We start from the raw sequence: 27,551 nt of genomic DNA on the forward strand, positions 1-27,551 counted from the left end.
TTTACTCCAAATCCAATCGGTCAGTAACGGTCATGAATGTGTAGCTGGCCACTCAGAAGTGGTTTGAAATAACTTTACCAACAGTTTTCTGTAGAACACTTCAATGCTAATGGAAAAGTTCAGGGGAGGAGAAATGGTTAGGTTTGGTTCACACCACAGAAGCACACACCAACTCACTTCCTCCTTGGGCTGTCTAAGAAAGCCGGATCGTGTAGTGAACGAGAAGGTGGGCGGCCAGAGTAGTTTATAGAAGGTTACATGAGCATGTTTATTGGTTTGGCACTGTTGGAGGATGCCTTGGAGGGGTCCTACAGGGCCGACCACAGGGCAGGTGTGTGCTGTTGGAGTAACTCTGTTCAAATCTTTCCTCTACCCATCGGACCCAGAGAGCACCGAGGATGGAGGTTTCTATGTTCAGTTTAGGACGAGGAGAAGAAAACAGAAAGGGGTGATTTGAATCCCATAGCATTAGCAGGGTTTTCAGCCATGTTTCATGGACGTTGGCATTTGTATTGGCATTTCCCCAGGCACGGCCTGGCCTTTCAGCACTTCTCAGAAGGGTACAGATTTAAACGAAAGAAGCCTTTCCTCTATAAAGGCTGTTTATGTGCTTAAGATGCTCCTGGAAACAATAAAGAGATTCCCCATCTGTTCTTTTGTTCTTTCGTCCCATTCCTAGAGAGGCTCAATAGGCCAGATCAGCTTGAAGTACTTGAGGATGGCATCCTGTTTGGCTCATGAAGCTGAGAAACATAACTACATTCATTATATACTTCCCGTTGAGCCTTTTTAAGCCTTTTTAAACACTCTACGACAAACACTATATCATGACAGACAAGCGGCCCCTCTCCTCCCCGTCTTCGCCGCGTGGCCCCTTCGACACCCAGCAGTATCCCTCAGGTCGTACCTGTTCATGCTTGCTGAGGCGGGTCTTGTTGTGGATGTCTGAGGAGATCAGGTTGAACTGGTGCTTCTCTGCCAGAGTCTTCAGAAGGATCACCACCGTCCTGCTGCCACACTTCCCCACGCGGTTGTACACCACCTGGCTGGGAAACGGTAGGATCTGGAGGGGGTCACACACACACACACGCCCACACAAACAAAGGAAAAGTATCTTAGTACAAACGTTCTGTCTTTCTGGAGGAAAAGGGGAGTGTTAAGAGGAAAATAATGATGTTTATGTACATGTGTGCACAGGGTAAGCAGCACATTCTGGCATGAGGGTCAACAGTGTTGGGACAGGGGTGTGAGAAGGAAAACAAACCCCCTTCCAGTTTACAAATGAGAGAGAGAGAGAGAGAGAGAGAGAGAGAGAGAGAGAGAGAGAGAGGGAAAGAAAGTAAATAGAAAATAAAGGATTGAGAAAGATTACGAAAACGAGAGAGGAAGAGATAAGGACATAAAGTATCATCTTGAGAACAGGCAGTCGACTTATCAATGATGCCCTTCCTGTTTTGCGAAATAGCTTTTACAGGAAGTCGACTGTTGATAAACAGTGTTCAGTAAAACTATCTGTGTTATTTGGCTTGAAGGTTGCTATCTTAAAAGAGTAGAGGAAAGAAAACTGGATGGATGTCTTTGTTTGCACAACTTGTGCTGACAGGCATGAGTCTGTGTCGTGCTAAATATCCTAATCTTGCTACAAAGTCACAGTTACCTTTCCTGTAGTATAGAAATATATAGAAGCTTTGCTTGTATAAAGTGGTCTTCTGTTCAACCCTGGGGCCCAGATTATGTGTTTGGAGAACAATAATCTAGCGGTGAAAAATGACTGAGTCTGAGCCATCCTGTAACTGGAATTATAATATGATCAACTTTAACCCCCATCAACTCAACAGCCTCTAATTCAATCTCTACAGATATGCTCTTTTGGAGAAGAGGTTGTGACAGTTAAGAATGAGGAGGTCAGATGTTGGATGTTAGTCTTGGATGGCCGTGGAAAGTCCTCTGGAATGGTATTTACTAAGTAATCACAGACTCCACAGTTTATCGTGTCATAATAAGGATGATGAGACACATGCTTTGTTTGCATGAATATATTTATATTGTCACACAATTAGAAATAAATGTATGAAGTCGTTTTCTAGTCTGATGTATAAAACACGACAGAATTGCAGATGGGAATAATCATGAGAGTGAATTGATGCATCACAGCACAAAGCAGGAATTCAATCTATTACAATTCAACTGTTAAATTGATTTGATTGCCTCCTTCATAGATCTCTATTCTGTAAGAAAAAAGAACTGTGTGAGTGTGCGCATAGAAATATTCAGTCAATATCTCTTTAGTGACGCAGAGATGTTCTGTTGTTATTGTTTAATGTAAAATTGTATCCTTCAGTGTCAGATTATTATTGTGAAAATTATTTGCTTGCAGACAGTAAACTTTCTTTCTTACACACAGGGAGCATCTGCAGTAGATTCTGGAAACTAAATGAAGTGCACAGGGTTATGATTCAGCTTCAGCTGGTTTGAATTAGCACTGTTCTGTTTTCATATCTCTGTGTGTGCATGTGTTCATGTGTGTGTGTGTGTGTGTGTGTTACTGTATACCGTATATGTGTGTGTGTTTCATCCTTCCCTTGACAGGAAGCACTATGTGGACAACCCAGTCAGGACATGTTGCATGTGCTCGCCGCTTCCTCCTCTTAACCTCCACCCACCTCGTCTCTCAGCCAGACACACAGAGTGCTTCCCACTTTTAGGGGGTTGGTTTTTCTTTACGCTCTCATTTCTGTGAAGCATTTCTAATCTAATCATGTTTGTAATCTCACAATCAAAACAATATCATCTTACATTAAACTCATGCTCTGCCATAGATGGTTAAGATGAATTAGCTGTCTCTTCTAAATCTAGCTCAGTTTCAGGTTAACATCAGAAGATAGCTTGATGACAGGCATGGTCCATTCAGCGTTAGCCGCATTAGCATGATTTCTCCAGCCTGCAGGGGTTACCATAATGACAGATGGCTAACGGTCTCTCGCTAACATTAGTGGCTAATGCAGTATTAACTCAGTATGCCTCTGTTCTGAGTTGGGACCACACGGGGCTTAGCTAACCTATTAAGCTGTCTGATGTGGTTTCCACTTGTATCTTCTGTCACATTTTGATCTAAGAAGCAGAAAGAAAAAAAGGGGATGAACCAATGTGGCGGCCAGTCTCCTACGCAACTCCACCAGACTGGCTGTAAGGATTCCATGACCAGAGAAGATAAATGGAACCCCCCCAAAACGTCATGAACCGGGAGTTGAGATGTGACATTTGTGTATACTCAACTTGATAAAATAGCCGCCGTTTTAGACAAGAGCGCCAAAGGATGTCTCCATTATGACTGATATAATTCTATTATAGCCACTGTGTTTGAACAAGGTGGTTAAAATTCATGACTCTTTCTGCCGCAGGACACAAGCCAGCTGTTCCTGTCCCTGTTTGACCAGACTAATGTGGAGATCGTTTGGCGCTTTTGAGAAGTCTCTTCCACAGTGTCTTCAACTAGGCTTACCACTAGCAAACAAACATGGCTGCTGATATCATTTTGTAGGTTGGAAGCAAAGCAACACAATTCTAAACACAATTCACCAAACCTGTGTGAGGCAAGAGCAGACTTCTATCAGATACCAATCACACATCCAGAATGTTCTCATTATCGAGGGCCTCTGTTCTTACAGATGACATAGCTTCTTGTCATTCACCTCTGGGTTGAGCTGGCCAAAACGACAAACAGGCATTTTCCAAACAAGCGCATAACAGACAAACATAGTCCAGATGTTTGCTCAGACCTAATCAGAACAGTTGCTTGGGTTTGTCTAAACAGATACCAAGCCATATGGACTCAAAATATGGACTAAAATACTTGTGGTCACAACGCGCACAGAAGGCCTAAGCTAAAACCAGTCTCGCCACAGATACTGCTGTAGATATGAGTAGCATACGAAACAACACACAGTAATTATCTAATTAATGTTGCAAGTTGGAGCGGCAAAACGGTCTAAACCAGGGCAGGATAGGATAGGAGGTGAGGGGGAAGACTGGAGGGTGGAGGAGAGACGGATTGAAGAGTAGACAGATGCAGCTGTACAGACACAAGGCCTCTGTGTGTGTGTGTGTGTGTGTGTCTGTATGTGTGAGTGTGGATAGTGTAGAGCAGAGGTCTATTTGGTATTTAGAGTGAGTTCACACACAACTCCTCCAGACAGACAGACCTAACCCTTATCCTGCCTGGCAATCTCACACAGGGCAACACATCACAGAGACTGAGGGAGGGAGAAAAATACCAAAAAAAGAAAGAAAGAAGTCGAGAAAGAACAAGATAAATCCAAGGAACAGATTTTACAGAGAGGGAAGTCATCACACAGCTTGGGACAAGAGACAGATTGAGCGATATAGAGAAAGAAGATAAAGTTATTACCCTTGGGGCTGGTGGTCCGTGGTCATCTAAATACGTGGACTCACCTGTGAAGAGAAGATGAAGATTATTATTGGAGCGTAATTAACCAATGAACTACGTGGCTGCAGCCAAGCAATCGACATTACAGTGAATGTTCTGTAAAGTTAATAGAAACTGAGCGAAATGTGACCGACAACTTTTATACACACGGTCCTCCATGATCGCCCTTCTAAGTCAGGTGCGAGAAAATTGTTTCAAAATAGTTCAAGTTGAAAAACGACACAAACGGCAGGTGTCACTTCAGTCCAAATCCTCCAACTTGCAGCCACAACAATAGTCAATAGGCCCGCAGAGCTTCCCCAGAGGGCTCCTCGGTCACGATCCCTCTAAGAAAAACAGACCAGCCTTTACAGCCACATAAAGTGTGGGAATGTCATCATGAGTGAGCCACGGCCCATTCATACAGTATCTACCACTGTGGGGCTGTTTCATCTTGGGACAAAGGGGCCCTTTCAAGACTCGGCTCACACTGAGGATCTATGCTCTCCTTTCAGCCCGCTCTCCAACTCCAGGCCCAGGCTCTAGACAGCGGCCTTTTCTTCTCCTGCACGCGAAGCCTGTCCAGAGACACTGAGGCGCTATACTTCCCATCATCTCTACAACATTCAGAGAGGAGTAGGGGAGAGAGGCATCAAGAGAGGGAGTGAATAAGAGAGTTGAGAAAAAGAGAGTGAGGGAGAGAGCGAGGGAGAGAGAGAGGGAGAGAGTGAGGGAGAGAGAGAGAGAGAGAGAGAGAGAGTGAGGAGAGAGTGAGAGAGAGGGAGAGAGTGAGGGAGAGAGAGTGAGGGAGAGAGAGAGTAAGGGAGAGACTGAGAGTGAGGGAGAGAGAGTGAGGGAGAGGGAGACAGTGTGTTGAATCTGTGAGGGAGAGGAGCGACAGAGACAGTGAGAGAAAGAGTGGGGAGAAAAGGAAAGAGATAAAGAGAGATAAGGGGGAGAAATGTTGTGTAAAAGAGAAATATATACCACATGTAGAAATATACAAAATATAGAAACTAATTGAGCAGTGGAGAATTTATCGTCAATGGTAAACTGATGGGTAAATAATCAAATAAATACGTTGGCTGTAAAAAATGTTTCTCTCTGCAAGAACACACTTTACAATTTTTTTTATGAGATTGTGTTCAGCATGGTAAGACTTGGTGCTTTTTTTAAGTACTGTTTATGCTTTCTGATATGAATGTTTGGTGTCTGGGCAATCAGTCATGTTGTCAGATACAATCTAGGTTTATGTGGCTTGGCTTCAGATTGGCACACACTCTTGAATGCACACACACACACACACACACACACACACACACACACACACACACACACACACACACACACACACACACACACACACACACACACACACACACACACACACACACACACACACACTGTTCTATGCGAACCCAGAGGTTCATTAATTCTTCAGACGCTAAACTGCATTAATGCTTAGACAGCTGCACTACAAACACCATGTACAGACACACACATATCCTTTACAGTATTACATCATATTTTAGACATGGATCTTGAGGAGTGCTGTGAGAATCTTAGGTTAGCAGATGGCGCAGAGGCATTTCAGGTCGTGACAGGGTGGGGGAAACGAAAGGCAAACATCTTAGTTCCTCCCTGTCATCTATCATGACCGACCCCCTGTGTGTGGTTCTAATTAGTCTGCTGGATTGGAACTAATTCTAATTCCAGTGCACAGCAGAAGCTCATAAACATGGGCAATTACCTTCCACCTCCACCACCCATTAGGAGAGCTAGAGAAAGAAAAATAGATAAGAGACATTGTGGGAGAGAGAGAGAGAGATGGAGAGAGGAAGGAAGAGAGACTGAGAGAAATGACACGTTTGGTATGGTTGATATGGTTGAGTTGACCATGAGAAATAAACAGAGGTTAAGGGGTGTGGCCAGAGATCACAGCTTGAACGTCTGTAGGTCAAAACGACTCCAGGAAACGCATTCAACTTTGATCCCTGCCCGTGGGTTACTGAGGGGTCAGTGTGTGTGTGTGTGTTTCTGTATGTGCATACTCAGCGGGGTATGCATATGGAAGTGGCTAAATGGTTAATGGGATTAGCGTGTCATGGGATCCACAAGCCTGCAGCGGAGCAGCTGAAGAGGAAGAACACCGCAATGTGACGCTTAACCAGACCTGCATCCTGCACACCACACCATACCACATCACACCATACCACACCACACCACACCACACCATACCACACCAGACCTGCATCCTGCACACCACACACCACACCATACCACACCAGACCAGACCTGCATCCTGCACACCACACACCACACCACACCATACCACACCAGACCAGACCTGCATCCTGCACACCACACCACACACCACACCACACCACACCACACCAGACCACACCAGACCTGCATCCTGCACACCATACCACACCACACCAGACCAGACCTGCATCCTGCATCCTGCACACCATACCACACCACACCACACCACACCACACCAGACCTGCATCCTGCACACCACACCACACCACACCAGACAAGACCAGACCTGCATCCTGCACACCACACCACACCAGACAAGACCAGACCTGCATCCTGCACACCACACCACACCACACCAGACCACACCAGACCACACCAGGCCTGCATCCTGCACACCACACCACACCAGACCACACTAGACCACACCAGACCACACCAGGCCTGCATCCTGCACACCACACCACACCACACCACACCAGACCAGACCTGCATCCTGCACACCAGACCACACCACACCAGACCACACTAGACCACACCAGACCACACCAGGCCTGCATCCTGCACACCACACCACACCACACCACACCAGACCAGACCAGACCTGCATCCTGCACACCACACCACACCACACCACACCAGACCAGACCTGCATCCTGCACACCACACCACACCACACCACACCACACCAGACCAGCATCCTGCACACCACACCACACCAGACCAGACCTGCATCCTGCACACCAGACCACACCAGACCAGACCTGCATCTTGCACACCACACCAGACCAGACCTGCACACCAGACCACACCACACCATACCACACCACACCAGACCAGACCTGCATCCTGCACACCACACCACACCAGACCAGCATCCTGCACACCACACCACACCAGACCAGACCTGCATCCTGCACACCAGACCACACCACACCAGACCAGACCTGCACACCAGACCACACCACACCATACCACACCACACCACACCACACCAGACCCAGACCTGCATCCTGCACACCACACCAGACCTGCATCCTGCACACCACACCACACACCACACCAGACCAGACCTGCACACCAGACCACACCACACCCAGACCTGCATCCTGCACACCACACCAGACCACACCAGACCAGACCTGCATCCTGCACACCATACCACACCAGACCAGACCTGCATCCTGCACACCATACCACACCACACCAGGACCAAGCCAGAAACTGGAATCTGTGTCATTTCACCACATATAAAGAATATGACAAATATGATCTAACATTGTACACACACTATTCACTAGTTAGTGAATGGAATGTGTGGTTACAGTTACGCAAGTGTTAGGGTGTAAGTCTGTGCAAGTACATCTTCTGTTCTGTGGTGGTGTGCTGTTTGTACAGCCATGCATTGTGCACCACCTTCGTGCCTCCAGGGATGATTAACTTGAAGTTCATCTTGATATGCTTGTCAGAGAGTTTCAGCAAGGATCCACAGGGCTCAGTGCCCAGCCAACCCGTACCCAGCCAGGAACAACCCAAACCTGGCCCGGTTTCAGCCTCTGCTGCCTCTCTGGGTTCTGGAGCTTAGTACCTCGTTAGGGCAAATTAACACCTCCACCCATTAGCCCCTCCGCCAGCTGGGCCCGGGGAGGGTCAAAGGTCAGATTCCCAGACTCTGGGTGCACTCAGAAATGTGCCACACTATCAGGAAGTTATTGAGAAAAACAGGAGCAAGATCCTGTTGTGTTGGTAGAGACATGAGAGTTATGTGTTCAAGTCCCTAGCAGGGTTACAAAAAGGTTAGCAAAAGACACTGATGAACTTATAGCGTGACAGAAAAAGATGGAGACACAGGGAAATAAACTGCAAGACAACAGAATTATTTTTTGTAGAAGCTCAAAAAGAGGGGTTTATATCTGCCTGAAAATCGTAAATCAACACTGCCACAAAATCACAGTGTGCCTCTGCTTGATAAACATAAAAGACAGTCAGGAGCTCGTTAAGTCTTTGAGCTTTCCAAACATTTTTACAAGTGAAACAACAGTCTGATCTACAGGAACTATTCCCTGAGGCCATGCTGAAACATCCCTCAGGGTGCTGGAATTTTCCCTCCGGACTTGGCCCCAGTCAGGAATGCTACAGTAACTTTGGGAATTTCATAAACATGTACTTAGAGCATAAACCGTTTCATTTGCTTTATGAAATTGGTGACTTAGCTAAGTAGGGCTTAGAGAAAGAACATCCCAGAATAGGTGAGGGGGAGGAGGAGGGGGGGGAAAAACACAGGGAACGACTGCTGTGACACCGAGCGCAAATAAGACACGACATTGAAAGTCAGGGCCTTTACTTCGCATCAGGGTCCAACCTGCCAAGTCTGAAACACTGATACGGAACATTCCGGAAGCCAACGGAGAGTTCTAAAACCTACTGCACCACAATGGGGGATTCCTGAGGAGGCTTCTGACTACAGGATGTTATGTCTTACCACATTTCTTACCACATGCAGTGTCACTCCTTGAATTCTGGGTTTTGGAGAGTGTGTGTGTCAGGAGTCAGTGAATAGATTAGACTATTCTTCATCACTATAACCAGTTTGGTATAAAAACACACCCTACTCCAGTCAAACCCATGCTTAGAACTTCACAACAGTCACATAAATGTGCTGTATATTACAAGGATGGCTGTGCAGCTATGTCCAAAAAGATAAACAAGAAAATGCAAACAAGCCCTGGTTTGAGAGACAGTAAATGTGTGGTTGTGTGTCTGAGTGAATGTGTATTCTAGGCTTGTGTGTGTGCATGTCTGTATGTGTACAATATGTGTGTTTGTGGTTACATACATGCATGCCTGTCAGTCTGCCATCATGTGTGTGTGTGTGTGTGAGCATGTGTGTGTGTGTGTGTGTGTGGTCACACAGCCCTTTGATTTGGAGAGTGGGAGTGGCCCACCATTAAGACTCGTGGCTGGAACCATCTCTGTAATTATAAGGGGGAGAGTTAGGGTCTCCACCCACTCTGTAGAGCTCTGGTTCACGTGCTGTCACCCTGGTGGCCAGACAGAGTACTACAGGTGAGGACCTGGTTGGGACTGCAAATGCTGTGTTGTTACAGGTGGATTGAGAAGGCACAGTAGCATAGCACTGTGGAACGCTGCTTAGCATTGAGAACACTGCGGGTCCCCAACATTCTGTTAAGACAGAATGGACAGTGTTCCAGCAACACTCCTAGAATTGTCTGTTAGAATGGACAGTGTTCCATACATATCCTTATTTGTATGAATAGACACTGTTCTAAACATAGACTTAGCTTGTCTTTTGTAGTAGAAGGGTGATCTTCTTCTTTGCAGCTGGATAAAACATAATAATTCTAATAGATTCCCACTCCTGTCTGAAACATGTAAAGGTCAAGAACTCTTGCTTCAGTCATATAGCACACCCCACAAAACAAACTCATGCATACTATGCACAACATGAGTACACACACACCCATACACACACCACAATGAGGTAAGGAAAGCACAAGGGGAGTTCAGGCAGTATCATCATGCAATTTGTGGACACTGCACAGTAGCCACTGTCAAGTCCCCCATATACAAGCACACACACACACACACACACACACACACACACACACACACACACACACACACACTCGCACACACACCAGGGCCTTGCTAAACAGATTATCCAAAAAAGCAATGTTGACTTTTGTGGCCTATGGAACTAAACACACATTCTGTGGATCAGAGAGTCCACAGAATCCATGACTGGAAGTGAAACAACGGAGAATGATTGGGTGTGGATCTGTTAGGTTGAGGACAGACCACAGACAAAGGAAGATAAGCAATGTTAAAAACACTGAAACACACCCTTGTTGTTTAAGGCGGGGGAGGGGGGGGTGGGGGGTAGAGGAGGGGGGGGGGTGTATGTTGGACATGAAGGCTCCAGTAGACCAGTGGCTGAACCTCCCGTGGAAGTCAAGGGCCAACTAGTAGCAACACTGTGCAGATTGCAGACTTCATTTGAGATACAGCTGTGAATGATGGAGAGGCTGTGGAGTTCAGTGTTCATAGAGGATATAGAACTGATACTGTATGACCCCTGAACACAAGTTCTAAAATAGCAGGAACATTCTTCCAGACGCTTGGTTTCTTACAAAAAAAACTAGATCTAAAGGAACAAACAGACATCCATGCTTGTTGAGTGAGACTTGCCAAAGTCATCCGGTGTGTCAAATCACCAAGGTAAGCCTTGTCAAGTGAATCAAATTGAGACCAAATCAAGTTGAGTCAGGCGAGTTACGCAAAGCTAATTAAATCAAGAGAGTCAAGTGAATCAAGTCAAGTCAATTGAATGAAGTCTAGTGAATCAAATCATTTGAGCTGCTTGGCCACATGACTGTGAACCCCGTCACCCTGCCTGTTACCCTAAGGTGATGGCAGAGAACCCAGAGAGAGCGGGGGATTTCAGTCTTTTGGAGAAGTGACTCCTGGATGGAGGAAGACAGAGTGCTGGTCTGTTCTGCCTCTGTTCCCAGTCTGCCACCGTTGCCAGACGCCAGGAGAAGGGGTATATTATGGGCTGTTTTACTTGTGTAATCCGTTCAGGGGAAGTACTGCTCCTGGGGCCTCTTCTCACTTTGACTTAGTTTTTCTTCCCTTTTTTAACTTTTCCACCAAATCAGGCAATGATTTTGACCCCCCTTTGACTACCTCCCACTTCTCTCCCCACACCGGGACAAGTGCTGCACAGTCAGCAGTGTGTTTACAGAGACCAATGACACTGAAAGGAGATGGGATGTGTATGATTTGCCTCCCAACACCTATATGACTGACCTTTTGGTTTTAGTGCAGTGGGTGAAGACAAATCAAGGGATTTTGAAAGTATGTAACAGTATTTGCTAATTGTTATTGATTCAGCCTTGCCCTGACCCCAGAAGGCCTATTTCAACACGAGACACAACGAAGACTGAACAATCCCTTCTTGACCCTAATGATGTCACTGACCTGCAGTCACGGAGACCAATCACACAGTAGATCCACACACAGAGCACTGACACAGGAAACATTGTCCTTCCTGCTATGGAAGATTTCCTCTTCCAATCACAAGTCTAAAACCTCCCACTATTTCCCCAGAAGCCACGAGTGTCACACACACAGGTCAGGAAGTCCGGCCAGCGTAACAAGATGTCAGAGAACACAAATCTAAGCTTGCTCAACTAAGCTAATTTTTGTCACTTCCTGTTTGAAGGCTCCAAGTTTACTGAGTGGTACGTACCTCGTCTGGGTGTGCGGACGTGTGGACGGCCCGTCAGCTCTCTGGCTAGCCTGTCCTTGTGGACTAAGAGACTGCCCACTGGCGGCCTGAGAGACCAGTGAAATTTCTCAAACACCCCTACGAAAAGAAGCCAAATGGAACGACCCTTTAATCCATATTGGTAAAATAAAGTTATTCTTTAGACAAATAGCATTACATTTAAATGTGTTGTGTGCTATGGTATTTTGTAAGCTACAATAAAGTACTGTTATAACCCACATGGGTAATAAAAGTTGCATTGTATCTTACAGTAAAATGGTTTCAAATCTTGTACAATAAAAACGTTCTCCTGCACAATGGCGCCGCGATGGATGGCAGAGTAAGAATAGGCCTTGCTAATGACATTGAAGGCCTACTGAATACCGAAGGCCTTAGTGCAATAACAACAGCTAAGCCTCCGTAAACTGAAAGCCAGCCCATTAAACTTCAACCACAATGGGACGACCTCACAACAGCATGGCCTCAGTTGCTTAACACAAACTCTAAACACACGACGAGCCATATAAAAACAAACCCGACGTACTGAAATGTGACAAAATAACTACAGTAACAATGGGAAGAGGGGGCTGAGAGATTGAGGGAGAAAATAGCAACAGATAGCTGTTTGGAGTGATACAGTGGGCGGCCATCTTGTGCACAGCTAGAATTCTAGTTTTGGAGGGAAAATATTTGGCAAACTTTTGACCGTCTTTTGAGCTGTTGCATGGTTCACTATCCACCTACCCCCTGAAATATCTTCCAGCCAACCTCTCCGTTCAAACAAGTCTCTCTGGAGGCTATCCTAAAATAACTCATCGAGCTCACACTAAGGATAGAAGACTCATTTGAAAGGCAATAAACTAAATAAAGCACTACTGTATTGGACATGTTTGGGCACAGTACAGGCCCTTTGACTGTGCTTCTCATCCCTGTTAAATAGTTTTTGAAAGCATCTCTCTCTCTCTCAGGCTACATTTGTGGCAGTTCTTCATCGCCAAACTCTTATGCAAGGTTTTCCCATCATCCCCCCCCGCTCCTCTATTCCTCTTCTCCTCCGCTACTCTCCACCTCCTCCCTCACCTTTCACCCACCTCCCCCCACTCGTCCTGAGTAGCCTACTTACCAGCTTCCCTCACCCCCAACCCCATTCCCAACCCGTGCCTAGCTCCATTTGTGGTCTCAGCTCCCTGTTTCCATGGCAGCCAGCACAAACCAGGAAGTGTGCGTCCTGTGAAATGTCACACCTGCCTGCTATGAACTTGGACCTTTGCAAACACCCTAACAGAAGTCAGGTTAGCAACCTAGTCTACAGCAGCCTCCCTTGTAGTATGCTGTCCCCATGGAAGGCCCTCTGGAAGCACTTAGCTCCGCGGAGGATAAAACTGTACAGCTAATACAACCTGGTATTACAGATTCCTTTCATCATGAAGGCAATGAAAAGAAATGCCAGCTGTGGGAAACATTTCCCTGTTTCTCTTTTACTATAAATCTCTCTCTCTCCTGTGGTCCTGTGGAGAGGATTCTACAGTCCCTGGACACACAATGGGAAAGGTCCACAACCACAGGCTTCTGCTACTGTACAGCACTGTCCTGTATGTTACTTCAGCCTGGGCTGTCCTCTCATTAGATTCCTGCAGATTCTCTCTCTCTTTTTACACACACACACACACACACACACACACACACACACACACACACACACACACACACACACACACACTTCCGACATTTCCCAGTGTGTTATGTGCATCACCGTCCTCCCAGGACAAGTAAAAAAGAGGAGGAAGAGAGGAAGTGAGGAGGAGAGGAGCAGAGGTGGAGCAAAGGAGAAGAGGGGGGGAAGTCCAAACTTAATATGGGAGCAGAGAAAACTACTGGCTGGCAGTGGTGACTCAGAATCCCTGAGGGGTGGTCATGTGACATAAGATAAGGTTCAGGAAAAACAGCTGCACAGTATGACAAAACTGCTGTATAGTATGAGAGAAGGAAGGGAGAACAGAGAGACAAATAGAGGGGGGAGAAAGATATAAAGAATGACAAAGAAGTTAGAGAGAAGGAGAGAGAAGGAGAGAGTGCAAAAGAGAAACAGAGGGAGAGAACACACAAAGCCAGAGTAAGTGGATGAGTAATTTAAGTCTTGCACCTTTCTACACCTCACCTTCCAACAAAGTACTACCCTTCTCTGCAACCTGTAGTGGACCACACATGACCAAACAGACAAGGCCTGGTGACTCACAGACACTCAGCTAGGAACAGCAGCTCAGAAGATTAAAGGTCAAACTACTTCAACTGGTTTCTACGGTAAACATACCCCATTACAACACTGCCCAATGTTAGGGAAAGAACTAACGTCTATGTAGCTAAATGAACCGCAGCATACCACAATGTGATGATATAGGCCATGTAAAGGTGTGTTAAAGTCTTCAGCACGGTGGCTGGACGACTGATCAGGTTTAACAGCTTCCTGACAGGCTGCCTTCGCAGGCACACGCACATTCTGTACACACACACACTCGTGCTTGCTCACACACACATTAATGTTCCCTCACAAACACACACACAGGCACACACACACACACACGCACAGCTGGAGCAGCTGTGTGGAACCACACCGTCTCTGGAGTGGAGGAGATGAAAGGAGGTGGTGTTATTGGGGACATGAGGTCAAGCGTGTGTGTGCACGCGTGTGTGCACGCGTGTGTGCATGCGTGTGTGCGCGTCCTCCTAATCCCCTGACAGACTATATCAGGCTCTTCAGAGTGCGAAAAAGGAAACAAAACACACATCCATACGTAGTGCTGTGTAGTATAACTCTCTCTGTTCATCAGTCTCGTATACACTTGTGTTTGTGTGTGCGTGTGTTGTCTTTCCTACCACATCATCATCGTCTCAGCGACAACTTTTCTCCTGACCAGTGGTTATTACTATGGAATGACTATCCTCATCCAAGCCATAATTCTCATCCTCTCGTTCTCTCTTCCACTCCTCTCCCTTTTCTTTTTCTTTCTCTGTCCTTCCCTCTCCTTCTCCCTCTCTTCTCTTCCCCCTCTCTTTTTTCTTTCCCCTCTCCTCTCTCCTTCTCTGTCTCTTCCCCTCCCTCCCTAGGTTTCCATACAACAGCAGTGCCCCTTAATACGACCCAGTTGACATGATGCCAGCATGTTCTGCGTGTGTGCGTGAATGTCTGTGTGTACCTGCGTGTGCATGGGCCTGCCTGCGTGCGTGTGTGTTTTCACAAAAACCCCAAACCTCTTCCCTAATTACACAGTGGATCCAAGCAGAGCCCTAGTCTGAATCTATCATCTCACATAAATACTCCTGCAACGGAAGCATCAGTCCGGGGTGGCAGCGGTCAGCAGTACTGGTCAGCAGTACCGGTCAGTGCCAGGTTACACCACAATGGGAATGTGGACCCCTCCCTTGTACAGTGGTCACTGCTTTTTTTAGTTCAGTTTTGTTAAACTGTGTGTGTTTGTGGAGGAGATGCAGTGTGTGAAAGAGAGAGAGAGAGAGAGAGCAGGAAAGAGAGAGAGATCCTTTGTGTGTGTGTGAGTGTCTCATGGTGGCCCATACCAGAAGTCACCGGATGTGCGCACTGAAGTGGACCACCTGGTACCCCAATGACATCATCTCAAAACCTCCTGAGATTTTACACACACACACACACACACACACACACACACACACACACACACACACACACACACACACACACACACACACACACACACACACACACACACACACACACACACACACACACAGACTGCCTCCTGCCTTCCTCTCTAAGTTTCATATAAAGTCCATGTGTTCTCCATATGTTGGCATGTGTTTTTATATTCCAAAATGGAGATCTGTTGAGGGCAACCTGAGCCACAACCTCCCTGTCCCCCGCTGGTAAAGAGCTACGGGAACAAGGGTTAAGCCGCGTAAACAAACGTAGCTTAGTGGTCTTCAACTTCAACCTCCATTTCCAACTTTTTTTGTAACAAAAGTTAAAAGACAAACAACCGAGAGAGTGATGGGTGTTGAGAGAAAGGGGGAGAGACAGGAAGATAGAGAGAGAGCGGGAGAGAGTTAGTTCACACAGACTCCCACAGACAGGGGCCAAAAAGCAATGACCGTGGACTTTCTTACTTCTGTCTTCATGATGGGTGTTAATGTAGACAGAAACTCACACATTTAGCATCAACGAAAACCTCAACAGATCAACTAAACTTGGGATGGAATCTGCAGCATCACACCCCCCATCCCTCTTCTGTTACAGCAGGTGCTCCGTGCGTCAGAAGGCTCTCTACCGAGAGCACGCTGAAGCACTGGGATGCCCTGAAGCGTCACACAACTCTCCACCCCCTCAGCACATGTGGTCTAGCACAGCTAGGCCAGCTAGCACACACCCCTTGGGCCCCTTAAAAGCAGCTGAGAGCTTTAGCCGTGAAGCAAACAAAACCACGCACAGTTAAGAGGTGAAGACGTGCCCTTAGACAATGACGTCATGAAAAGCTAACGTACTGCTTTGGCTGAGGATGAAGAAAATAAGCGGGTACGGCAAATCTTTAGGATTAGCCTATTGTTTGGATCAGGCTGAGAGCAGGATGATGGGGGTAACGCAGCCATTTTGGACACTCTGAGGTCCAGCAGACGAGGTCTTCATGGATGAGCTCATGGAGGAAACAGCGGCAGACTACACACTGGCACAGTAGCAAGAGCACTTCTCAAATCAACCATCACTCCGTAGGGTCTAAAAGAAACCTTTTGGTGAGGTGATGCACCACACAGAAATACACACACTACACACACTTAACACACACTAACACTGCACACACACAGTGCACACCGACACACACGCACAGGGTGTGGAAATTTCCGTGGTCTCAGAGAGGAAAGCATACCAGAGAGAGAAGGAATCCATTCAGATCCATTCAGTAGCATTGGCTGCACTTGGAGAGGGCAGTGTGTGTGTGTGTGTGTCTGTGTGAGAGAAATTATGATAAATAGAGCAAGATCGAAAAAGAGTATGTGAACGTGTGTTTGTGAGACAGAAATCAGAGTCACACCGTTTCCCACAGGGTGAAAGGGCCTATGGAGTGAAGCCCGTCGACACTGGAACCCTTCTGGCCATGACTCTAACTCCACAAACCTACTTTCCCCTCAACTACAGCTCCCACGGTCCATTCTTGGGTTAGGGTTCTTTCTCCCTAAGTAAGATATTTCTCAACATTGGTTATTTCCCTTTGTTCCTAACAGTGTCACCCACCCAGGAGCAGCTTGTCTGTGTGGCCAGCATGACGACAGTAGTTGGTAGGTGAACGAGTGAGAGACGAATCATTCCATGACCGTTAATACATTACTGGGAAATCATTTGAATGCACACTCATGCATACACTCAGTACATACTGTACATAGGCACACGCGCACACACACACACACACACACACACACACACACACACACACACACACACACACACACACACACACACACACACACACACACACACACACACACACACACACACACACACACACAGGTCTGAAACAGAGGTGAACAGCCATTAATGATGAGTCATGAGACCATAACCTTCTCCATTGAGTCCAGAGGAAAGCAGAGCCAGGCAAGAGGAAAAGAGGTTGGGATAGAGGGAGGGAGGGAGAGTCAAAGGGGTTCTAAATCTGTCTCTCCCCTTCCCTTCGAGGGGCGGGGGTAATAAAGCGCTCTTTAGAGAAGGCTGTCGTTGGGGCAGGAAGACACTGGGGCTCTATACTGAGGCTAGGCTGGGTAGACCCCGATGGGCTCGGCATGGAGTCTCACACACACGCACACACACACACAGTACTGAAGTCACCATGAAGCCGTTCATGGACACAGTTACCCTGATTAATAAAAGGCAAACACACACAGTACTTTAGAAGAGCACACAGTTCCAGTTGACACATAAAACACACAGCAAGCGTGCCAATACTGTTTATCCATGCAAAGAGATTATGGTTGTGTACAGAGCAGGGAGAGGAGGAAAACTGAAGGTCTCATGGAAACATAGCTTTTACTGCTCTTGTACTCTTCAATGTTCAACTGTTGTCTTCTGAAGTCTATTGTAGCTCCTAACAGCGAACTGTGGGCGGCAACTTCCGCTCAGGATAATCAGAGTCCCGTTGACCGTCAGCTGCCTTCACTCATTGTCATCTGTTCTCATTCACGGTCAACAGCGTTTGGTATGGCATGGTATGGTCTGCGGTTGTTCATGGCATTCACAGACATTCAGTGCCAGCCTGTAATTAGCACATCCCGTGTGTGTGCGGATGGGTGGGTGTGTGCATCAGTGAAGAGGCCATCGTCCAGTCTAGCTGTCTAGTCTGAAAAGGGGGGTGCAAGTCTATAAATACAGAGACAGAAGCCCTGTCTCATAGGAGGCAGACTCTGATCTGTTAAAGGACTACTGAGAGAAGAAGAGGGATGAAGTGAGAGAGAGATATTGAGAGAGAGGCGGAGAGAGACCCAGGGAGATGGAGAAAGAGGGAGGACATAGACATTGAGGTGTAGGGAAAGAGATCATTCCGAATGCAGAGGGATGGGAAGATGGAGGTGGAGAGGGACGGCAGAGGAAAAACATTTGTGAGGAGAGAGAAAAAGAAAGAAAAAAGAAAGAAAGCAAGAGACAGAAAGAAAGAAAGAAAGAAAGAAAGAGAGAGAGAGAGGAGAGAGAAAGAGACAGGGAAAGAATGGAGAGGAAAATCCTAAGATCTATAAAACAAACAGTGTCCAGATGGCAGCTCAATAACATATTCATGAGTACAAAATGACAGCACTCTGACAGACTTCCACCTGTTAGTGGAGCAAGGAGAGCTTCGACTACCTTCAACCCACACACACATTCACACACACACACACACACCTAAAAACGCACACACAAACAAACATAAACACATACCCCTATCATACATAGACACACTGCCATGTGTCTTTCCAAAAGCGTTGTAGCTGGGAATGCCTGGAATTGTTTAGGAGAAGTCACACATGGACACACTATTCTCCCCTCCTCCTACCGCTCCACCTCTTCTTGCTGCGCTTCCTCCTTCTCCTATTTCTGCGGTTCCTCCTCCCCCTGCTCCTCCTGCAGCCTCTATTGCTCCTCCACCTACTGCTCCTCCTCCTCCCCCCCCTCCTGCAGACCCTCCTTCCCCTCCCCCTTCTCCTCCTGCCCCTCCTGCAGACCCTCCTCCTCCTGCCCCTCCTCCCTCCTCCTCCTGCCCCTCCTCCTCCTCTTCCCCCTCCTCCTCCTGCCCCTCCTGCAGACCTTCCTTCTGCCCATCCTCCTGCCCCTCCTCCTCCTCTTCCCCCTCCTCCTCCTGCCCCTCCTGCAGACCTTCCTCCTCCCCCCCCTCCTGCCCCTCCTCCCCCCCCCCCCCCTCCTGCCCCTCCTCCTCCTCCCCCCCCTCCTCCTCCTCCTGCTGCCCCTGTCCACTTGTTGGGAGCGGCCACTGGGCTCTGTTACACATATAAATAGGCAGGCATCTAGGATGTGGTTTGAGTGTGTTTATGTGTGTGCATCAGGGTCGGACTGGCCGTCAGGAGAGTCGGGAGATCTCCCGAACGGCCGCTTAAACGTCCGTGGCATAATGCTAAAAAATATAATAATAATACACGGTCGTGGGCCGGTCTGCGTTTCAAAGTCCCAGGACCATTTCAGTCCCAGTCCAGACCTGCTGTGCCTCCATGTTTTGAAGTCTCTTTGTTTGAAAACCTATGTGTATGTATGTTTTGTGCTGTGTTTATGTATAATCAATTGCTGATGCTGCATTTGTGCGTTTTAAATTGCAATGGAGTGCTGTGATGGTGAGTACTGGCTAAGGCTCCGTGACCTCCAACATCAAGCCTCCTTTCAGTTTACAGGGCTAACAAGTGTTTAGCATTAGAAGTACAGAAAAACGTTGAAGAGCCAAGCCTGTGCTGCTTACTATAGATAGGCTAGTGTCAGGAACAAAGCTAACTTTAAATGTTTCCCCACTGCACAACAACCTGCTAAAGGAAAGCAGAGAAGAGAGATAAAGACAGAGAAAAAAATATGAGGGAAAAAGAAAATGGACAATGGCCAGATGGGAATTTTCCACTAGTTCCAGAGATCACATAGACTTCTCAAAAGGTCATGACCCCAGAACTCCAGAATGTTATCACCACCCTACTAACTTCCATTCCATAGGTCCATATCCCTTAGTGGACACAATTGTCACCTCCACACTGTCTAAGCTCGTAAACATCTCCAACTGCAGTTAGGATACCCGAGAAGCAGTCATCGATTTGAGCTGAGTTTGGGCTGGGAGTACAGTACAGTGATAGACACACTCACACACACTCAGAATACTAAGGAAAGTGGTGTCAGACAATAGTTTAGTGTTCCGGTGAAAGACTGTGTAATGGAACTGCGATGATTAGAGACACTCTCACAAGCTGCCTGATGAACTGCACCTACGCAACAAGAGGCTCTCTGTGTGTGTGTGTCCATGTGGAAAGTCAATCTTCAGTACACTGGAAGACCAATTGTAGCGTGTGTGTGCGTGGACGCGTGCACGAGTACCTGCGTGTGTGTGTGTGTCAACCACAGGAAAGTAACTGAGCCGTCCCTAAGCTATAGCAGAGTGGATGACTGGGGACAACACAAGCCACATCTGCATTAGAGACTACTGCACTGTCCAGGAACGAACTCATGAGGAAACCATTACTTCACTCTGCCAACAAGGGAGAGAGAGAGATAGAGAGAGAGAGAGGGAGGGTGAGAGAGAAAGCGAGGAGAGTGAGAGAGGGAGCCAGAGAGAATTATGGACTAAAAACACAGTCAAAGAGACAGTTAATAAGGTTTGACCAAATCAACAGGGGAGATTTTGCTTGAAGTCTTTCTGAAAACCACTGTGAAGTCATACAAGTAGCCTACAGTATACACAAAGGGATCTCAGTTTCACTTGCATCAGAACGGGTCCAGACAAAGTCAAACTAGACCAGATCAGACTAGAATTGTGGGCTAAACCAGGACATTCTGAACCAGGCCATCTGAGACCCAACAAAACCAGGGCCTAAGTAGACCAGAACTCTGATGGCTTTCAAGGGTCATGGTAACTGTGTCTATGTGTGAGAGAGACTCTCAGAGAGGGAGACAGAAAGGTCAAAAGAGTGATTCTGGTGTGTGCAAGGTGGGGTGTGTTTATTAGTGTCAGTGTTTATTAGTGTTCGCACGGAATGTGTTAGTGTGCAAGGAGACCATCTGTGTCTGTGGAGACCAGTCAGAATGAGGACTGGTGGTTCATCTCCACCACAGTCCATCCCAAAGCTCTGACATGACCTTTGACCCCTTGTTAAATCTCAATGGCGAGGTCATCCAGAGTGAGCAGTAAAACTGGTCCTGCATGTGTAACATTCCAGTGTTCTCTGACATGTTGTGAAGAACTAGTAGAATGAGAAAATGGCAAGCCCCCACATAATAGGGATATCTGGAAATGTACTATTAAGTGGATGAGCATTCATATGATAAAAACACAAACTGGGAACCTCCAACCACTTGGGCTGCCCCGGGTTACAAAAGATTTCTTAGGAAAGTGGCCTGGGCTGGTGTTTTGGGTCCGCAGGTGTTTTGGAAACACACCCACTCTTTACTACATCAATCAGACAAGCCCAGCCACACCCCCTGCCCTCTCTTTGAACCAATCACAACCACATGTCCTTAACTTGGACTGTCCAGATTCTTGGAAGAGCAGGGAGTTTGTGTGTCTTTGGAAGAAACTATGTTAACTTTGGACTCTGGCACTCTCTAGATGTCCTGAAAACATCTGGAGAAATGTGGCTTTGTCAGAGGAACTCTGGCCCGTGTGGGTCAAGATCTGAACACTGCCAGGACGTTTCAACTGGGGGTTTAGTGGTTGGACTGTCTTTAGTTTAGGGATCAGGGAATGACAGGAAAAACACTTAGCAGCTAAATGAGTTAATAATACTGTAACTTGCAACAGCAGGTTGTAAAACCGTCGCTGAATGTTTTTTGGGGAAGAATCACACTCTCTGACAGACTGTACCGCATGTGCACCATTGTAATCATTTATATCCGACATGTAAAAGACGACACAAACTAAGTAAAATATAACTACAGCCTAAGGCTTCTCACAGTGAGTGTGTGTGTGGAGGTGTATGTTTGAGTACAGGTGCGTACATTTGAGTGTCTATATGCGTGTGTGTATAATATTGTGTGTGTGCACATACTGCATGCATGCATGCGTGTGTGTATGTGTGTGTGAGAGAGAGAGAGCACATTTTAAGATGGAGGTGGCAGCTTTGGATGATGTGAAGTTTGCTTTCCGCAGGGCAGGGCCACATTCCAACTGAGCTGCCGCCGGTCAAACCCATGATCCCCTTCTGTGAGAATCCACCATGGCTGCCTCAGCCTCCATCTCCTCTCTGAGGCTAGGGTTTCCAGTTTTGCTTATTCTATCCCCCTTTAATGCCTCTAGTTCCAGTTACTTGCGCTCATAATAATGTGTGAGGCCTCAAGCTTGGTTCTGTGTTCCTTTCGTAGGTGGGAATGTGTCGCTGCTCTCTGCTCGGAGGTCGAGACGGTGTCTCCGTTGGGTGCGGCAGGGAGCCGCGGCGAGCAGAACCATTATGCCAAATTCAAGTATTACTTAGTATGTATTGTACCATGTGAAATAAAGTATCAAGTAAATCCTATACTGAGTCCTCCTGCCTGAACCTCTCTTTTTTTACCAAAATACCTTTCAGATGTAAAGCTGAGAGATAGAAAGCCCACTCTTTGTCATGGTGCAGTGACAAACTCAAACACACACACACAGAGACACAATTCAGACTAAACAAAGGGCAGGGCCAGTAGCCATGGAACAGGATCCGCTGCTGCCTTTGAGCGAGGCAGAACCAGTGCCAGCATGGTGTGTGTGTGTGTGTGCGTGTGTGTGTGTTGCAAGCCCAGGCCGTGGTGAAAAGCACCTTAGTAAAACGTGTCATCCCAGTAGTAACCGGAGAGTCGCCTGTGCAACAGTACCACTTGACTCACTAATGACTTAGCCGACCAAACAGAGCTGTTCCAGAGAAAGACAGAGCTAGAGCCAACTGGTGGCTGGCAGAGGTGAGGTGGTGTCTTGTGGTGCCCAGGAGAGGGGTGAGTGGGAGGGGGGAACTCGAGGATGAGGATGTAGGGGGGGGGGGGGGGGGAGGGGGATGAGGAAGGAAAGAAGAGGAGAGTGGAAGTGGAAAGTTGGAAGAATGCTTGAGTTAATTTTCCTAATTTCCTGACATTCCTGGGTTAATGGAAATGTTGCATCACCTCCCTGTAATAATGTTTTCCTAATCTCAGCACGTCTGCAGTCATGCCTAATCAGGGAGCAACTCACAGGAGATTGGTCTGTGTGCACTGTGCACAGATACACAAACACGCACATGCCTGGCCTCATGCATGCTTGGACACACACATACACATGGGCAAACATGCACACACACACACACAGTCTCATGCATGGGCACACACACAGTCTCTTCATCAAACACTCAGATGACTATCAGACAAGAACTCAAAAAGACTAATAATAATATAGAAAAAGATAATAACTGTCTTTAGGTGTAAAAAGACCCCCTTGAGGCACCTGCACCTGAAACAGCCTGGAAGACAGGCCAGGAATACACCCAGTTACACAGCCACTTCAAGTGCAACCTGCTTAACATGGAGATATTTCAGGCAGTGTTGTAGTGAAAACCACCTAAACCGAGACCAAGTCATGACCAAGACCAGAGTGTATCAAGACCGAGTCAAGACCAAGACCAAGGCCAAGAGAGACCAGGTCAAGGCCAGACCAACACACACAAACAGTAAGGTTTGACTAGGTACAAAGTTAGATTTGATAACTGAAACTAGCGCTCTAAAATATACAGTGTAACGTTACATAGGTAGCTAATACTCACTAAATCTCTTGTGTAAAGGGGGAAGAGATTTCTGAAGAGTTTTAGTCGGGAGGCAGATTGTAAACATTAGGTAGCTAGCTAGCTTTGCTAGTGTCAAAGGCTTAGCTTACCTTTTTCTATGTTTTCTTTTTATGCTGGTAAAAGTTTGATGTAGGCCTAGTCCCAGCCGTCTCAGTGAGCGTCTGTGAAGAATTTACACAAGCTGTGTGTTTTATTTTGGACGCTATTGTAAACTCTTTGTGGTTCAGGTAATCAAACCTAATTAGGCTATAGCTGATTTGGCCGACAGCCACTGTTTCACCTATCTTCCTCATTTACTTTTGGGGTGCGAGGGGTAATGGGTTTCGAGTACTACAACACTGATATCAGGAACCAGCACTGATAAGCAGGGTTTGATACTAAAACCTGTGGCGAGTACACACACTGTAAGGTTTGTTTGGCCCTCCTTAAGAAAACAGCTCCTCCCACCAACCCCCCCTCATTATAAACATAACCTCTCTTAACTTTCAAGCCACCACCCCCCCCCCCCCCCTGGATAGTGTATAGTATTCTGTCAGGAGAGTACATGGCCCATCTAGATCAGATTCCATACCAAGTCTAAAACACACACATCATGACAAATGAAAGAATCCCAGAATCATTTGGACATGTCCAAACAGCTGTCTTAGTTCGAGTCCAAACAATACAGAGGGAAAACAACACTTGGTCCACTCTCATACTCTGCTGCATAAAACCAGAGTCGGATAAGCTAAATAAAACTTAAAAGTGCACAGCGATACATTTTCCCAAACTAGCAACTAGCGGTTTAATGACATGGGACGGGCATCGGCACCCGATGTGGCTCTACTATGTATTTAAGGTTGCTATTTTAAACAGCTATATACTTTTTCATGGGCATTAAATGAGTGGAGCAGACAGACTTGTGGTTCTTACCCAAGAGATAAACATAGACCCAGACCCCAGAACAAGGTAAGGAGCTGGCCAGTGGGCAACATGGTCTCTCTCTCTCTCTCTCTCTCTCTCTCTCTCTCTCTGTCTCTCTCTCTCTATCTCTTAACAAGACCTTTAACAACCAATTATGATGCTTCAGAAGACTGAAGACCATTCCTAAATAGCTGGATCCCCTTCCCCCACACACATACAGCCCCCATGAAGAGAAGACTTGTCCTCAGTAAATGATTCAACCAGAGTACTTGATGACAAGTGAAGCATAGTGTCCTGGTGCACACCATGTTTGTGGCCGTTTTTATGGCTATAAAGACAGGAATGTGAAGCTCTGAAACTCTTGCCAAAATAAACAAAACAAGCTTACTGTACCAAACAGGCTAACGACACGAGAGCTCAGGGACACACAGCAGAATCGCTGAAGAAACCCGGCTAAAAAGACAACAAGAGGGAAGCTTTTAAAAGATGCCTGAAACATTTCTCAAATATGTGTTAAAAATGTCTCAGATGTGTCATAGCTGTCATAGTTCAAGATGGAGGGCCACAGTATGTAAGTCTTAGTGGACACCTTCTTTCAAAATCCTTCTTCCCCAGCGCTGCCGTGATGGCACACATTGCCAGGGTACCACCCTGTAACCGCGGGCAAGATGCCACCCACCCTCTGACCCACCGGCTGTGCCATGAAAGCAACCACAAGCAGCTGTCATCAGTGCCCTGGCAACCACTGAAAAACAGTCTTATGTCTGGGGCACTGAACCCAGCCCACAGCCCCTATATGCTTCACCCTACCTCCTGGGTAAAGCAGCCTGAATGCTCTCAGAGAGTCAGTAAACTACAGCATTATTCTTCATGATGTTTGAGATGGTGTAGCCTCGTTCATTTTTATTTTATCGAATCATGCTATACAAAATAAGTACTTTCCTCAGATTTTTGGAGTGTAGGAGCTCTATGGCATGGCAACAGAAAGTGAAGGTGGTTGAGCAAAAAACCCATCCCAGGAACAGTTTTGGTTTTCACGGTGCCAGGTTTGATTGTAGAAGTTGGCAAACAAGAATTTCAAAATTGTAGAAAGGAGGGATGTTTTTTAGAGGTCTGTTTTTGATGGTTTAAAGTGAGCTCAAGAGCTTGAGCCTGGCAGTCGTGAAATACCACACAAATACCCCCCCCCTTCGAAGAAATAGTCTGTGCTGATCCACCCTTCCTCCTCCACTGCAGAATGATCTGCTCCGCTAATATTCCAAACTTGAGGACAAGAAAAGGATGTAAGAAGCATATTCAACAATATTTCTCTATAAAAAAAACAACAACAATTATATTATATATATGTTTTATATAAGCATATAAACAAGACAGCACAAACAGTAGCGGACCACTGATTTAGTCACACTCCACTTCATATGATTCCACAAAAAGCTTTATGAGTTCTGACCGTCATCGTTCATCAGAACTTACAAACCAATAACAGTTAACGGGTCTGGCGTCCCTTCATCTTTTCCTTTCTGTGCCTGCTCAAACACTAACGCAGTAATGCAAGATAATGACTGTGTGTTATTGCAGTGGGCGGCTCAGCCTCCAGAGAGAGCATTAGCAATCTATGGTGCATGTAGCCATTAATTGGCTGTGCTAATTGAGACAATTATCCAATCAAGAGGGTTAGAGCCAGGCTGCTCTTGCAGCAGCTCTGATGGAGGTTGTGAACAGGGCCGGCAGGGACACACAGGGGCAGACAAACACCCTCGCCTCCACAGGCCTCAGCACAAACATGTGGTCGACCATGCTGGGAATCTATTGCTCAGCATGAGCTTGCAAAACACAGCATGGTAAACTCATTGTTCTGTAAATGGCAGAGACAGACGTCCAATTTAGCATGAAACCACACTGACACAGCAACAGTTGGTGTACAGTGGATGGTACACGTCAGGTTTCTCCAGCTGTGGGGCACGACCCCTAAGGGGAGGGGGTGTAATGGAGGGGGGGGGGGGAGGGGGAGGCGGAGGCGGGGGGGGGGCGGCATGAGGAGACATGAGTATTGCTACTGAAAGAGGATCAGACGTTACAAATATCCTCTACTCACGGCAAAATTTCACCTTTTCTATACAGCTATTTACAAATCTATTTATTATATATCCTGGATCTATTCCGCCTATATGTTAACTAATTTCTCTGTTTCAGTTAAAACGCTTCCTGATTGTTGGTTTTCTCTGGTCTCAAGTCATGTGAAAGCAGTTCTCCCTTCACTGCCCCCTAAACACACTTAATGAGACATCGTGTCCGTAACAGGAAAAAGTAAACAAACAAATAACCTGCCTTGGCGCAGTGGGGAGGTGTGTTTGTTTTCACAACCGGGACAGCAAGAACATATTACCAAGATGGTTCAAAACACAGGACCAGAGACACATTCCACAAAATCTAACTTCCCTTCAACAGTAATATGAAGAGACTTAAACATCTGAAAACACTAAACGGAGCTACCACTTGGCTTGTTTTCACTCTCAGTCTTTGTAGACATAAAGAAAAGAAAGAATAAACAAGGTCAACAAGACAGTTTAAGAATATTAAATTAGAAACACAACTTTGGACTGCAGACAACACTACCTGTGCTGCCTCTACAGACTAAAGCCAACTCCATAAATCCCTATAAATGCCACACACAGTATAGGATTGCCAAGTTATAATGCTATA

At 46.6% G+C, this 27,551-nt stretch overlaps 1 protein-coding gene across 1 annotated transcript in view; it reads right to left on the reverse strand.

Annotated features, from left to right (window-relative positions):
- The window catches only part of usta (uronyl 2-sulfotransferase a), a 44,424-nt gene that overhangs the window by 12,341 nt on the left and 4,532 nt on the right, over nt 1-27,551 (reverse strand). Inside the window, exons 2-3 of the mRNA XM_067242448.1 lie at nt 4,409-4,452; nt 908-1,063 (exon numbers count right to left, since the gene is read on the reverse strand). Coding sequence (XP_067098549.1) covers nt 908-1,063; nt 4,409-4,452 — 200 coding nt within the window. The remainder of the gene's footprint in view (nt 1-907; nt 1,064-4,408; nt 4,453-27,551) is intronic.

Source organism: Osmerus mordax, chromosome 8 (genome assembly GCF_038355195.1).
Source record: "Osmerus mordax isolate fOsmMor3 chromosome 8, fOsmMor3.pri, whole genome shotgun sequence".
In the NCBI taxonomy this organism is placed as follows: domain Eukaryota; kingdom Metazoa; phylum Chordata; class Actinopteri; order Osmeriformes; family Osmeridae; genus Osmerus; species Osmerus mordax.